The sequence below is a fragment of the Lactuca saligna genome, chromosome 9 (assembly GCF_052625555.1).
Source record: "Lactuca saligna cultivar CGN05327 chromosome 9, ASM5262555v1, whole genome shotgun sequence".
Taxonomy (NCBI): domain Eukaryota; kingdom Viridiplantae; phylum Streptophyta; class Magnoliopsida; order Asterales; family Asteraceae; genus Lactuca; species Lactuca saligna.
Window position 1 is genome coordinate 145,108,853 of NC_136425.1, and position 17,075 is coordinate 145,125,927.

The 17,075-nt window shown below is 33.4% G+C and overlaps 1 protein-coding gene and 1 pseudogene across 1 annotated transcript; one reads left to right on the forward strand and one right to left on the reverse strand.

Annotated features, from left to right (window-relative positions):
• Positions 1-250: 250 nt before the first annotated feature.
• LOC145016786 (uncharacterized) lies at positions 251-1,901 on the reverse strand (annotated as a pseudogene).
• A 1,534-nt stretch (positions 1,902-3,435) lies between these two features.
• On the forward strand, positions 3,436-7,323 carry LOC145016787 (endo-1,4-beta-xylanase 5-like). The gene is made up of 9 exons (XM_078974997.1): positions 3,436-3,455; positions 4,176-4,265; positions 4,384-4,396; positions 4,606-4,746; positions 4,833-4,855; positions 4,922-5,072; positions 5,153-5,251; positions 6,056-6,838; positions 6,967-7,323. The coding sequence occupies exons 1-9, from the start codon at positions 3,436-3,438 to the stop codon at positions 7,321-7,323; spliced, it is 1,677 nt and encodes a 558-aa protein (XP_078831123.1).
• Positions 7,324-17,075: the final 9,752 nt, after the last annotated feature.

The window sequence follows — 17,075 nt, forward strand, 5'->3', positions numbered from 1 at the left end:
TCTGTGATTGAAGGATATCATATCATATTTACAAGTTTGCCACCGTGTATTTTATGTTAAGGTGCTAATCAGGGCCGGTCCTGAGGATTCAAATGCCCAGGACGAACCGAATAAAAAAGGCCCTTAGTCCTTAACGTGTAACAAATTAAATTATATAAACTAATATTTTTTTTTTAAAATGACGATAACCTTTATAGCAATAAAAATATCAAAACCATAGTATTTAATAAATAATTGCATATCGTAGCAGTTAACCGATGATCCGTGAAGCTCTCCTAGCATTCTTGATAGCAAACTGGTTGAGCAACTCTTCGTAGTCTATACTCTCTAAGATTTCGTTCTCGATAGATATCATCGCCAAGCCGCTAAGTCTTTCTTGGGACATTGTGGAGCGTAAGTAAGATTTCAATAACTTTAATTTTGAAAAACTTCTTTCTGCAGATGCCACCGTTACTGGAATAGTCAACAATATTCTATATGCAATGCTTGCATTTGGGAAATAATCAAGTTCTTTCAAAAACCTCAAAACATCTACAGGGTTGCTAAATTCATTGGTTTCCAATGTCTCAAATAATTTCAACTCTGTATAAAGTTCCTCGGCATCAATATCCGATCTTTCTTCAAACTTGAGTGCTTTTTCAAGACGTTGACAAGACGACTTAAGATCTTTATCTTCAATTCCCCTCAACTTATGTGGAAATAAAAAACCAAATACTTTGTCATACTCTTTGAATTGTTCAAATCTTGTCTCAAGAGAAGAAATAGCTTGATCAACAATGTATAAGAAATAGTTGACTCTGAAATTCTCTTCTGGTGTAAATGAAACTTCTTCACTGCTTGAACTCTCATCAAACCTTTTTTTTCCTTTCAATCAAACGCTTTTGTGGAAATATTGGATCAATACCCATTTCAATAGCAATCTCCTTAGCTTCACCAATCGCTTTTGAAAAACCAGTTTCTCTATAATCCTTGAAGTACTCAATCAATTTGTTTATTTCTGTAATAGCATTATCAAGATGCATATCCTTTGATTGTAAGCTTTTACTCACAATATTCACATGGTTTAGTACTTGATGCCAGATAAGAGTTGATAGCAAAAATTCAAAGTCACCAAGTTCTTTTTCTGCTAATGAAGTTGCTTCACTTGCAATTGCAGCATCATTATCTTTTTCTCCAACTTGAAGTAAAGCTTCTCGTACATCAACAAGTTGCAGTTTAATAGCCTTTACACTCTCAACCCGACTTTCCCAACGAGTTTGACACAATGACTTAAGACTCCATGCTTTAACATTATCTTTCAGAATTTCCCACCTCTTGGTAGAATTTGCAAAGATAGTATAAATGCGTTGGATGAATCCAAAAAAATTCTTTCCTTTAACACACTTGTTAGCCATATCACATAATGTTAGATTAAGAGAATGACAACCACAAAGAGTGTAAAATGCTCTAGGATTTATATCTAAAAATCTCTTTTGCACTCCTTGGTGTTTTCCTTTCATGTTTGCTCCATTATCATAGCCTTGACCATGCATATCATCAATTTCAAGACCAAGAGACTTTAACTCCTCAAGTGTAATATCAAATAATCCTTTTCCGGAGGTATCATCAACATTCAAAAAACCTAAAAAGGACTCCTCGATAGTAACAAAATTATATGATAACTTTAAATACCTCACTATTATAGTCATTTGTTCTTGGTGACTTGAATCAGGAGTACAGTCAAGTATGATTGAGTAGTACTTTGCTTCCTTTATCTTCTTGATAAGTTCCTTTTTAATTTCTTGAGCTATCAAAAGTATTAGTTCGTTTTGGATTGTGTGCCCAAGATAATGCACATGAAGCTCGTCATTTGTGATGCGTCGCACATGCTCTTTGATAACCGGGTCAAACTCTTCCAACATTTCAATGACACCCAAAAAATTTCCATTACCTATTATACATTTTACATATAAGAAATGAAATCAGTCATAATAGTTAACAAAAAAGTATTTGTTGGAATTGAAAAAAATATATATATACAATCTATAATTACCTTTTTGATACAACTTTTCATTTGATCCACGGAATGCTAAATTATGTTTAGCAAGAAACTTCACTACTGCAATGATTCTCAAAAGGACTTGTTTCCAGTAGTCTCTTTCTTTCTTAAACTGCTCATATTGAACTTTATCAATTGTTTCGTTTAAGTTCAATCTTTTACGCATATCAAACCACTTATTCCTATTTGTGAGATGATCTAAGGAAATTTCATGTTCTTTAAATCTACTGGTAACATGATGCCAATCTGAATAACCTTCATCGCCCAATCTACCTTTCGAAATCCCTTTTCTAAACACTTTACAACAAAAGCAAAATACCCTGTCGAGCTCTTTTGAATATACTAGCCATTCCCTATCACACTTCTCCAAATTTGATAAAGTTCTTGTATATAAAGCTGCAGAAAATCGTTTACCAGATTTATCATAGGGACCATACATAATACTAGTATCTCTTTTAGGACCTTTTTCGACCAAAAGTTTAATCTCCTCATAATTAAGTTTATCCCACCTTCTTGGATCACATATATCAATAAGCTCTTTAATGGGCTCTTTCTCTTCTGTCTCTTCTACTTCTACTTCTACATGTTCTTGGTGTTCAATATCATCTTCAACATGCTCTTCAACAGGCTCTTTAACATGTTGTCTACGGATAAACTTATCTAGAGCACCGGCGTCAGCCTTTCTCTTTTCTTCATCTAGTTTTCTTTTTTTACGTTTTTGACTACCGGATGGTTGTTTAGACTTCATCACTACAAGTTCATTACTTTCAAGTTAGGAATTAAATATGATATTGTATAGATGTTTTATAATCTATCACTAAAGTTAATAAGGTAGTATCAATGTAATGAGGAAATGTCATCACTTAAAAGTTAAAACAACATATTTGGTGTTTTATTAATTAAAGGCCTGACTTTGATACAAACACAATTAATGATTATTAAAAGAAAAATGGATTGGTCAAAGTTGGGGTTTGATTGTCTCTAACTCTCTATGACCAAAGAGATTACTTACTTTATGTAATTTGGGGAAGGCTTATTCTAATTTGTGGTTAGATCCACTTGCGATTCTGAGGTCACAGTTATAAATTTACAATCAAAGAAAGAAGTTATTTTAATCAAATTAGGAGTTCACGATTACAATCAATTAATCAAAGCTAATAAGTGCTAAATGAAATTGCGATTTCTAGTTTAAGAGTTTTCTACCTTATGAGTTATGAATAATCGATTACCTTGAATACTTATTGATTTATGAACAATCAATGTTGTAATCAATTAATCAAATGTGATAACTGCCAAATGAAATTGCGATTTCTAGTTAAGAGTTTTCTACCTTATGAGTTATGAATAATCAATTACCTTGAATGGTTATTGATTGATGAACAATCAATGCTTTTGGAATGCCGTCTACTGCGAATTGGTAACCTCCGATGCTTTTATTGAGTAAAGACTAATGTTTTCTTTTTGTTCCCTAAATCCTCTACGTGTGAACTAAGGAAAATATTTTTAATTTGGGCTGATGCAATTGAGTATACTAAAAAAAAAACATTTTTTTTAGGCCCCTTAAAATATTTTTAATTTGGGCTGATGCAATTGAGTATACTAAAAAAAAAACATTTTTTTTAGGCCCCTTAAAAAACAAGGCCTTGTGCAATGGCCCTTCTTGCCCCCTCTTAGCATCAGCCCTGTGCTAATTAAATGATTGGTTGAGAATGATTCTTCCATTCTCAACCTTTTTTTTCTCAATTGAACCATCCTCTCTCTCTCTCTCTCTCTCTCTCTCTCTATATATATATATATATATATATATATATATATATATATATATATATATATATATATATATATATATATATATATATATATATATATATATATATAATCACGATTTTATGGGATAATTTTAAGGCTTTAAGCAATGCAATATATTTAATAAATCTTTCCCATATAAAACATGTATATCATCTTCTACATTGATCGTCTAAAGGTCTACATTATATAAAGGCATAATCATGACGCTTTTATAGTTGTAATATAGTTTCTTCCACGTTGAATTTAACTAATTAATACGTAAGCGAAACTTCTTTAACCTTTTAATGCGTTCTTTTTTGCTGCAATACATCATTGTGTGTTATTTCAGGGTTGCACAGAATTTCAAGACTTGTTACAATGAAGATGAAAACACGGTGCTATTCGATTCTAACATTGTTCTGCTATTTCTACATTTCTGGTAAGGAACTTATGTTTTCTTGCATGCATAGTTGATTAATGTAAATAATGTTATTTATTTATTTATCTCTATTAATAGTTAAATTAATTGTTAATAACATTTTATTTTATTTTTTTAGCTTTCTTAATATTGTTATATATATAGACCATAAATATTCAATTATTATATAGGTTATTATTCTCGTATATGTTCTTAATTAAATGGGTTTGCACAGGATTCGTAGCAAACGCAACACCATATGATTATAGTTTTACCAATGAGGTAAAACTTACAACGAAATCTTTACTTAAGATACTAGAAATAAAAAACAACAACAATGTTATTCTTGATCTTTTTACAGTGTTTAGAGAACCCTAAGAACCCTCAATACAATGGTGGTATAGTCGTGAATCCCAAATTTAAAGAAGGCTTAAAGGGTTGGGCTTCTTTCGGAAATGCAAAACTACAAGTACAAAGATCAGAAACCGGAAACGAATTCATCGTTGCTCATCAAAGGAATCAATCATTCGATAGTGCTTCTTAAGAATTTTTCATGGATCATGACAAACTCTACACACTTTCTGGTAGGATGTTCGATTTCTACAAGAAATGTAAATAGTTTTCATGTGTTGTTGAATTTAATCAAATTTGAAATATGCTGCATGGGTGCAAATAAGCCATAGAGATGATGCTACAGTGGTTGTAACATTTAGAACACCAACAGGATTCTACGATGCTGGTTCGACCATGGCTAAATCTGGGTGTTGGTCCATGCTTAAAGGTGGCATCACAGTCAACCAATCTGGCTCGACTCAACTGTATTTTCAGGTATGATGTGTTTGTAAATAAGTTATGTTGATTTTTATCGGTGACATTTAATTAATACTATATGTTTGTAAATTTCACAGAGCAAAAATACATCGATTGATATATGGGTTGATAGTGTTTCTTTACAACCCTTTACACAAGAAGAGTGGAAAGCTCACCAATATGAGAGTATCGAGAAGGTGAGAAACAAACGCATCATCTTTTTTAAATACATTTGATTTAATTTAGAGAAATAGACAAAAACAACTAAATGACCCATTAACCTTTTATCAACATCTAAGAAAAAGTGTTTTTGGAAAATAACCACCAAAGCTTATCGAGATTTAAGAAAATATTTAGGGTTTTTCGAAAATAATGACCAAGTTCATAGAAAGATAATTGTTGGCTTGATCTAAAAAATAGAAAAAAAAATGTTTTTTTTTGTGGTAAAAAACTTCAAAAACCGTTTTTACGGTAAAACCTACTAAAATGACAAAAAAATAAAAATATAAAATATAAAAAAATTAATTCTTAGAGATTTTTGTTGTTATATAACCTGTGAAAATATCTTTTTTGTGGTAGAAATCTAACCGTTTTCATAATAAAAGTTTTAAATGGTATAAAATTACAATTATTTTGAAGTTTTGAGAAGTTTTTCAAAAAAATGGTGTAAAAATAAAAAATAAAAAAATGTGAAAAATACAACTTATATATAAAAACACCACTCATGGTCTATTCGGTGGCCTACTTATCTAATTGTATAGCTCATTTAGCAATTTTTCAACCTATTTAGATTTTTCTTATGCATAGGTGAAATTGATGGTTAAAGTGAAAAATACTTTAATTTTGTCCTAAATATTTGGAAAAGGATTAATGGAACTAGACAATTTTGTAAATTGATTGTTAAAGTGAAAAATCCTTAAAATTTTGCCTAAATATTTGGAAAAAGATTAACTAAACTAGACAATTTTGCATTTTTTTTATTCTTATATAAATTTTGGTAGGAGAGGAAGAGCAAGGTGAAAATCCATGCAGTCGATAGCGAAGGCAAACCCTTAGTAAATCGAAAAATAGCCATTTCACAAAAGTTATCAAACTTCCCATTCGGATGTGCCATTAACACCAACATCCTAACCAACGAAGCTTATAAAAACTGGTTCACTTCAAGATTCAAATACACAACATTTGAAAACGAAATGAAATGGTACACCAACGAACGTGTCCAAAACCAAGAAGACTACTCATCATCCGATGCATTACTTGAGTTCACAAAATCAAATGGAGTTTCAGTGAGAGGCCACAACGTGTTTTGGGATGACCCAAAGTATCAACCGAGTTGGGTTCCAAATCTTGAACCACAACAACTCCTAGATGCAACCACCAAGAGGATAAACTCAATCATGGGTCAATATGCAGGTCAAGTGATTGCGTGGGATGTGATGAATGAAAACATGCATTTTGATTTTCTTGAAAGGAAGTTAGGAGGGATGGGTTCTTCTTCGAAAATTTACTCGATGGCTAATGTTCTTGATGGAAATGTTGATTTGTTCTTGAATGAATATAATACCATTGAAGAACCAGGTGACGAGTTGTCATCTCCAGATAGTTATCTCAAAAAAATTGAAGAGATTCGGAGTGGGGGTTATCATGGGCCATTATCAATCGGGTTAGAAGGTCATTTCACAGATGTGAACATACCTTACATGAGATCCGCCATTGATAAACTTGCAAGTTCAAGACTTCCCATTTGGATCACTGAACTAGATGTCCAACCTGGTCCTAATCAGGTATTATATATATATATATATATATATATATATATATATATATATATATATATATATATATATATATATATATATAGGTGTTTTGAACTTTGAAAACATAAATTTGAATACTTGTTGATAAATTTTAGGTGGAGTTATTGGAACAAGTTTTGAGAGAAGCTCATGCACATCCAGCAGTGAATGGGATAGTTTTATGGTCTGCATGGAGTCCAGAAGGATGCTACAGAATGTGTTTAACGGATAATGATTTCAGGAACTTGGCTACAGGCGATGTGGTGGAGAAGATTATTAATGAATTTTTTGGTGTAGTTATTATGGGGACGATAGATGGTGATGGTTTCTATGAGACTTCGTTGATTCATGGAGATTACGAAGTTAGTTACCAAAATGAAAAATATGTGAATTCATCTAGGATATCTCAAGAGTTTAAGGTTGAAGCATTGGGATCTTCTGAGGATTTCTTGAATGTCAAAATCTTGGGTTGATTGATATATATGGTCATCTTTGTATAGCAATTTGTGTCATAAGATTGTTACAGAAAGCCATCATCATCTACCATATATAATCACTTTTTTTTTGGTGAACAAAATTGTGTCCATTGATCAAGTAAAAGTCATTGAACATGAACATAATAATAAAATAGATGAATATCATCACTAGCATATATCCATGCATAGAAAAGAAATCTTCAGAAAAACACACACACACACAAAGTGTCAACAAACATGAGTCTGAATATATCAAGAAAACCATGAATTAATGGGCGAAAGCCAATTTATCACGATCTATGATCCAAGAAAAAACATCAGACAAATTTACCCAATAATTAATTTATACTCTCTTATCATCCATTCAATCCATCCATCACCTAGTCTCTCTCTCTCTCTCTCTCTCTCTCTCTCTCTCTCTCTCTCTCTCTCTCTCTCTCCAGTGTTTCCAAAAACATCACAGCCCACCACCTAACTTACATGTGTTTTGTTTTGCCTCCTAAGCAAAAGAATTGAGATTAGGCCTTGACACCTTTTTCCACAGATTCTTGTTTTCCGGTAATGGTTTTTTCAGGCTCCTCTTTATCCTCTTCATCTGCTTCATTAGCTAGCTTTGTCAGCTCCTCCTAAATCATAAACTTTATTGACGCATTTCTTGATGTCAAATATGTACTGAATCAGTTTGCTGATTACCCCCTAAAATAATAAAAGTTATTAGCATCCGTTTGGTATGATGCAATGTGATATGGGATATTTAGTTATAAAATTCATGTAGTATCTTAATATTTTATGTTGATTTTATCTCATTTAATGAACAAAAGGTGCTTAATTAGTTTATAATTTCATTTTTCAGCAACAATTACATGCTCGGATGGAAAAGGAAGCGGAACTAGCGATTGGAAGCTTGGATCTTGGATTTTGAAGAAAGAAGGGTGTTGCTGGACAGCTTGACCCCTCGTCAGTGTTTTGGCGATATCTCATGAACCGTAAGTCCGATTGACAAGATTCAAAATGTTCTGAAAACTAGACACAATTTCAGAAGACTTTTGTGTTTTGATAAAATTCTGATTCCAAATGGACTCGACGAGTAGACCATAAACTCGACGCGTCACTTCGAACTTTTGCGATTCTAGACGCGTTGACTTGCCATACACAGGTTTTAAGTGACAGACTCGCCGAGTAGGTCAATGGACTCACCGAGTAGCCCCTGTTTTGTGAAAATCTATATAAAGGGACTTTCAGATCGATACCCGAGGATATAGATGAACCCTTGGAGGCCAATTGTCGACTAATGGTGCTGTTGGAGCGTGGGAAGCTAAGGAATCAACCCTACATTCAATTTTAAGGAGAATCAAGTCAAAATCAAGTTTACTCTTACCTAATCTCTTGTTTGAACTATGTTTTTATCAATTTCTTTTCGTTTTTGAGCTTGTTTCTGTTGTAATCATGAGCTAAAACTCATAACTTCTGTTTAGGTTGATGACACAAAAACTTGATGTGTGTGAAACGAACTAGTTTTAATCCTACTAACTTAGACACAAAATAAACACACGAAAGACAGTGTACCTATCGATTAGTAATATAGTTCAAGCAAGTAGAGTATCGAACACAAAGAATGGTAAACAATTAAAATAAATGCTAATATTATCTAAATAAAACAAGCAATAAAAAGGGGGTTTCTCCAGTCTTGCAAAACTAGAAACTTGCCAACTAATACTTAGACTACTTAACTAAAAACTAGATAGGCAAAGATTAAACTAAATTCAATAACGAAGGGAACTTATGTTTAGTTCAACTCAATTGATCCTATGGTTGATATTATGGTAATAATGCAATGGATTAATTATTCTATTGGCTATCGATTCAAGTGATTAGATTCACGTTCGTTGCACTAATCCTTAGAGATCAAACTAATTCAAACAGTGGTCGTTTGTCTAATTTAATTCAATTAACTAGGTTATTTATTCGGGTTAATTTAGACTTGTAATGGTTAACTAATTTGGTCCTTTAGTTAACCTCTTGTTGATGGTCATCACACAAGCTCACACATGATTTTACCTATATTTCTACTAATTCTAGTTTCACAGTCATTAATCCTAGTCATAGAACAAAGTGGTCACATAAATTATATGAGGTAGCAATTAAGAGATGTTCATTCAACTTAATTAACTTCCTAATAATAGAAAAATAGTTTTCAACCATACATAAGGTTTTTTAACAAGCTAAAATCAACAAAATCACCAATATTAAATCAATCCTACCATAAAATCAAACCATAATCACAAAATCATCTATCCTAAACAGAAATTATGAGTTTTTAGCTCATATCTACAGCAAATAACAAACTAAAAACATAATATAATGATTGAAACATGGTTTATGAAAAAGATTAAGATAAAAGTAGTGTATTATTGCCTTTGATCTTCCAAGTTGATATCTAGGTTGAAATCTCGAAAACCACAACTTCTAAGAACCCTTCTGGCCTCCAAAAATCGTCCTAAACTTCCCCCATTCGTTAGGGTCCGAATGAGAAGCGTTTCTATATATATTTTATGAAAACAAGGGCTACTCGGCGAGTCCAGTGACCTACTCGGCGAGTCCATCACTTAAAATCCCGTGCACGGCAAGGCAAAGTCAAGAATCGCGAAACTTCTGACCAACTCGGCGAGTTGATGGCCTACTCGCCGAGTCCATTTGGAATTAGCATTTTCTCAAAACATGAAAGTTGTCCGAAATTGTGTCTAGTTTTTAGAACATTTTGAATCTCGTCAATCGGAGTTACGGTTCATGAGATATGGCTAAAACAATGACGAGGGTTCAAGCTGTCCAGCAACATCCTTCTTTCTTCAAAATCCAAGATCCAAGCTTCCAATCGCTAGTTCTGCTTCCTTTTCCATCCGAGCATGTCATTGTTGCTGAAAAATAAAATTATAAACTAATTAAGCACCTTTTGTTCATTAAATGAGACAAAAACAACATAAAGTATTAAAATAATGCATGAATTTTATAACTAAATATGCCCATATCAAAATGGAATCAACAACATAATGGAATGCTAACCAAGCTGCTTGAGAATATCGGTAAATGTTGCATGTAAATAAAAAGAAAAAGAAATCATTATTTATTTGAAAAAATCATGTTTTATTTCAAAATTTATAAATTATTTATTGGCAACAGATACTCATGGTAACTACTTGGGTTGTGGTGACTTGGTAAGGCATGTGGTAAAAATGGTGGATAACCTATTGACCCGTGTTCAAATATTGGAACCACTCAGCCCTTGTGGTCATGGAGGTTTGCCTGCAGTGACTCCAGAGCATGAGGCAAAGCTTCATGTTTGTAGCGGGGGATTAGTCGGTGTGTGGAAGCTGACCTAGAAACCCTCATTATGGAAGTTCCCTTTCCAAAAAAAAAGATACTCATGGTATTGAAGTCGACTTCTTTAAGGATCTTGCATATTACAGTTCTGAGTTCGTCATCAGTTATCTTATTTTCAGTTTTAGGTTTCTCCTTCTCTTTCGTAGCCTTTTTCACTTTGTTAAATAGGCAGAGAAAAACGTAAAAAAAAGCATCTGTATCTATTGTCTTAAAACTATGGTAATATTAAGACAAAAATACAAAAATGGTCCCTGTGGTTTGTCATTTTTTGTGGATATGGTCCAAACATTTTGAAAATTATATTTTTGGTCCTCATTGAGAGGTTTGTGTGTGGAATAGGTCCCTAGAGTTAACCACCATTTGTTTTTTTTGTTAAACCCCTGACGTGCATTGCACACGTGGGCATAAATGTCTTTTTACTCGAGCAACCATTTTTGCAATTCCTGAAGTAAACCCAGGACCGTATTAATGCCTTATTATACAAAAAATATTTTAGTTACCTCTTCCACTTCCATCTTCTTCGTTATTCATTTTGAACGCAAAAACCCTAATCAAGATTTGGTCCAAGGTGTTTACTTGTTATTGCGTTTCAGTTGCAAATGGTGTTCGTAATGTGGGTGATTAGGCCAAAGGCAAGATATATGACATCACAAATGAATATGGTTAGTTTCACTTATCCTCTGTTTATGAAATTTTCTTGGGTTTCCTGATGATCTGATGAACAGAGTCAAAAAAACAAAAATCTGACAATTTTTTATTTAAGTTTTTGTATCTTGTAGAGTGTGTACCAACAATGTTCACCATAAAGCTACACCATGGTGGAAATTTTACCAAGCTTCCAAACACGAAATATGTTAAAGGTAAAGTGCGATATATTGATTTAGTAGACATCGATGAGTTCTCAGTTCATGAACTAGATGCAATGATGCTAGAGCTAGGTTACTCCGTACCCCCAGTAATATATTACCATTTTAGGATTCCTCATGAACACTTGGATTTTAGTCTTAGAGCTTTAGGGAATGATAATGATGTCTTAAATTTGGATCAATATATTGGATATAAAAAGCTCATTAAAGTGTATATAGAACATGGACAAACTAATTTGTTGAACTATTTTATGTCTCCTAAAGGAAAGCAAAAAGTTATTATTTGGGAGTTATGTGATGGTGATCTTCCAAAAGAAACAAACATACCTCAAGTACCAGCAAAGGATAAAACCCCAATAATAGATGAAGCTAATGATCAAACATATTTTTAAGGGTATATGTCCTTGATACTCTTTGACAGAGTCCCTCCGCAAGTTTCACCAAAGTATAGAATAAATAGAAGGGTGAAGTCAACAATTGGTCAAAGTTCGTGTGCCAAGAAGCTTAGTTTAGTTATATTGGATGAGGTGGTAGAAGATCAAGGTGGTGATCATGATAAATTGGATGATGTAGTACAATATCAGGGTGGTGAGAATCCTAACTTAGATGATGTGGTACAAGATCAAGGTGGTGAGCATGCTAACATGGATGATGTGGTACAAGATCAAGATGGTGAACATGCTAACTTTGATTATGATGACTTTCATTATGAAAACTTTGATCATGATCACTTTGATCCTTTTTATGGAGATCATTATCAACCACCAGAAGATGATAATGTTGAAGACCACTAGTCTAAACATGAAAAGTCTACTGACAGTGATGATCTTAGGCAACAATCAAAAGAATAGTACGATGAACTTATTATTGATGGAAAAAATGTATCAGAAGTGGAGTTGGATATGACTGACTTCAACCTCAATTTTGATAGGGATAATGGTTTTGTTCAAATGGATGGGTTTCATAATGGGGTTGGGACAAATGATGAACACGAGGACATAGAAGTCATTGAAAATGATAGATGGGATTTTTTGGATGAAGGTTCAAATGATGAGAGGAAAAGAAGATGTGTTCTTAAGAATTTGGCTAAGGAGAAAATATGCAGTCCTGGCAATGTCTATAAGGTCAGTTTTTTAGGTTGGGCAAAAGTTTAAATCAAAAAAAGATTTGAAAGAAAATTTTGACATGCACGCATTAGAAACTAGGAGGAATTTGTATTATAAAAAAATGACAAACTTAGATTTCGAGCATTGTGTAAAGGAGTAGTCCCAGTCATGAATGTAAGTGGGGTGGCGGGCCTTAATATCAAAAGTAAAAGCAAGGGCAAAGAGGTAAATTTAGAAAAAAAATAAACTATAGCTGGTTCCTTCATGCTTCTAGGTTAAACACAGAATCTCACTGGTTTGTAAGGACATTAAATTACAACCATACTTGCCTTCAAAGCATGAAGACTAGAGCTTGCACTGCTACTTTTATGTCCAAGCGAATCATGGACCAAATTGACATGAATCCAGGGATTCCTCTTCGATCATTGCAGGAAGAACGTCAAAAGGACCTCAAGGATGGTGTTTCTATTGACAAAGTATTCAGGGCTAAGGCTATTGCAACTAGGATTATTTAAGGTGACTATACGAAAGAGTATGAGATCTTGAAGGACTATGTTCTTGAATTGCAAGCAACCAATGTTGACATAACTGTCAAGATTGATGTCTACAGTGAGCATAACCCATCAAACCCAACTACAAGGTTTAAAGGAATCTACATTTTCTTAGGTCCTTTGAAAAATGATTTTAAGGCTGGCCTCAAGGATCTTTTGATTTTCATTGGTGCAAACATGAAAGGATTTTTCCTGGGTAGGTTCTAACAGCAGTTGGGTTAGACTCTAACAACGGAAATTACCCCTTTGCTTATGTCATTGTTGAGATAGAGAACAAAAGTAGTTGAATATGGTTCTTGTAGTGTTTAGGAGAAGACTTGGATCTTGGTTCAAACTTAAACTTTACTTTTATAATAGATCGACAAAAGGTATCTTTTTCTAACGTTTTTTTATTTATTAATTATAATTATATAAACTAAATACTTAATTATTGTTATTGTTTTAGGGTTTAATAGTAGTAATAGCCTAACTGTTCCCATGTGTTGAGCACATGTATTGTCTCAGGCACATACATCAGAACATGAGGGTGAAATAGAAATTGAAAGAGTACAAGGATCATTTATGGAAATGTGAAACCGCAACCATTATACCTGAATTTGAACATTGCATGAGAGAATTTAGCAACTATGACAGGGAGGCATGTGAATGGATTAGAAAGATTCCTCCAAAACACTAGGCAAGAAGCCATTTCACAGGTACATAACTTACCATAAATTACTATACATTAAATGTGGACTTGTACTTAAAACATTATATTGTTCTTTATGACAGGAAGAGCAATCTCTGATATATTGTTAAATAACATTTGTGAGGTATTTAACAGCAAGGTAATAGAGGGAATGGATAATCCTATCATAGGTTGTTTAGAGTATATCATAAAATACTTGATGAAGAGAATCTATAATGTTATGAAGGTGATGGAAAAGGTAAAAGGTCCTTTAACACCCACTGCAACAACCATATTGGATGTAAACAAGTCTCATGCATCACATTACATTGCTAGGTGGAATGGGGGTGAGAAATACCAAGTGACTGAGGCATGGCAAGATCAACATGTTATAGATGTTAGGAACAACACATATACTTGTAGTAAGTTAGAGCTAATAGGCATCCCCTGTAAATATGTCATTGCAACCCTTTATGAAATGACCAAGAACTCAGAGGGTGTTGGTGACATTTATATGTGGGTCAATAAGGTATACTAGTTGGATACATGGAAGAATGCATATTCCTATAAGGTAAAGCCCATAAAAGGAAGAATAATGTGGCCTAATTTTTTTTCCAACCACACATATCCCTCCAATACATCATAAGCAACCAGGTAGGCCTACGAAGAAGATGAAGAAAATTGAGGATGAAAAATTGAATCGGAGTCAAAGGGGGAGTCAAAGTCAGAATGGTACTCATGGTGTAAGTCAGGAAGAAGGTTGTAAAGTTTTTCATGATGGAGTTCAAAATTTAACAAGGAAATATGTTAGTGTAACATGTGTAAAATGCAAAAACAAAGGTCAAAACTCAAGGACATGCAAAGGTCAATGAGGTGGATAAAGGTGGGTTACCGAACTAGGTGGAATCAGGGTTGTGTTTCTTTTGGCAGATGTTATTTTCTACTTTTGGCAATGTTTTGATGTTATAAAACTTATGACTTATGGTTATTTTGGTTTTCATTAGTATGATAAGTATTAGAACATACATAGGTTTCCATATTTTCGGATAACGTAATTGCACGATATTGTTGACACTTTGGTTGATGTGTTTGTAGTCTATTATGTAATTGCAGCCTTAGTTATTTTGGTTTTTGGTTATTGCTATCTATTATGCAATTACAGTTAATTATTCACATTAACCTTTCTTGTAAAACAACTCCATAAAATTCACATTTATATCAAGAAGCCAATTGATACATAAAAAGTTACTTTGACCATACAAATAACTACAAAGAACATAGGTCAAAGTGCCTAAAACCATTAATCCACCCAAAAACCACACTTTTATCAATCTTCAACAAAAAAACCCAGCCCATAGCCCTAATACCAAAACCTAAACAAACTATATAAACAAAATCACAAAAAACACCCAACTAGCCAACAAGAGAATCCTTAGAGTTGTGCACCAAGCTTGCATCCAATTCATATTTCTCAGTAGTCCAGGTATAATAACTTTAGACCTTTCACACATGGGCGGATCAACCCATCCGATGAAGAGAAAGCATAATCCTTCAAAAAGGGGGAAAATGTTATTAGTTAAGAAGCCATCTCAAATTAAATGGGTGTAAGTGGATTTATTTACCTTTTAAGGGCAAGCATAGAAACATCTGCCAGGGTTCTTTGGTGTCCAAGAGCATTTAACAACAACAAACTTACCTCAAAAACCGAGAACCATTGTATGATTAACTGGCAAGAGGATCGATAAGAAAGAGAGAAGAGAGAAAGAAGAACAACTTAAACATTGGGGAAGTCTCCATATATTAGTTTAGGAATTGAAAAAATGGCCCCTCAAGTAAAACGACACTTATGCCCTCGTGTGCAATGCATGTGATGGGTTTAACAACCGAAAACAAATTGTGGTTAACTACAACGACCTGTTCCACACACAAACCTCTCAATAAGGACCAAAAATCCAATTTTCAAAAGGTTTGGACCATATCTACAAAAAATGACAAACCACAGGGACAATTTTTTTTCATTTTTTTTTCTAATACTAATAAAAAATATTAAAACAAGTTTTTACCAGTTTTCTCTTTAGGGGAAAATTTCTTCGGGGAAACAGCCTTCACTTCAACTACATCTTTCTTCTTCTTCCTTGAGAAAGTCTTTGGACCTAAATTAGTTTGTTCTTTTTCCTTAGCTTTTGAACCACTTGTAGATGATTTAGTCGGAGTTTTATTTTGAGTTGGGGTAAGGGTAGTGGTGGTCTTTTTTGAAGATGATTTAGATTCCTTTTTAATAAGAAGAATATTTCTTTGAACTTCGTTTGTGTTTCTTGTTTTCCTATTCAGAATCTAGTCCAGACACGTGTTCTTCTTCACTGGTAGTATTATCTTCAGATTTCTCATCTTTAGACTTGTCTAGATTACCGTTTGTCTTTTGATGTTCTTCATTATCTTTTTCCTCTGCGTCCTATTCATATTCATCTGTGTAAGAATTCTTCTTGTCATCATCTTCAGAAGTACTTTTAGTTTTCTACTTTTGCATAAACAAAAATATATTTGAAGATTGGTAAATTAAGACTCTTTGAAGAAACCCTATAATCATGATATATACCTTAGATGAATTTTTTGAAGGTGATGCGCTTTTCTTACTGCTTGTTGGTTGCTTTTTACCCATGCTCGACTGAATAACATGAGGTAAGTTGTAACAATAAATGACTAACTCCTTGTTGAAATTCACATTTAGCCTTTCAATGCACTCCACATACCTTTGCATTCTTTGCACGTGGTTGTAAACCTACTCTCATTCCTTCAGTTTGCAAGCCATAAGAGCTTTGACAACCTCATACTTTTCTTAACAAGATCTCTTGTGAAACCTTTTCCACAAGATCCAAGTTCATCTTGTAGGGCCAGTTGTCCTCATAGAACCTTTGCAATTCTGGAACCATAGTGTCGACCATGATGCAAAGCAATGTAACACCCATAAAAATCAAGGCAATTTAAAAAAAAAATCAACCATTCGAAACCATTAAGTTATTACAAAGTGTTTTCAAAATATTTTAAACATCAGAGTATCCCAGAAATCTAGATCATAAAAACATCAGGAGGTGTACGATCACACCATTGCCTTCCCGCGATCATCTGAAGTACCTGAAACAAAATCCAAAACGGTAAATCTCAAGCTTAGTGAGTTTACCAA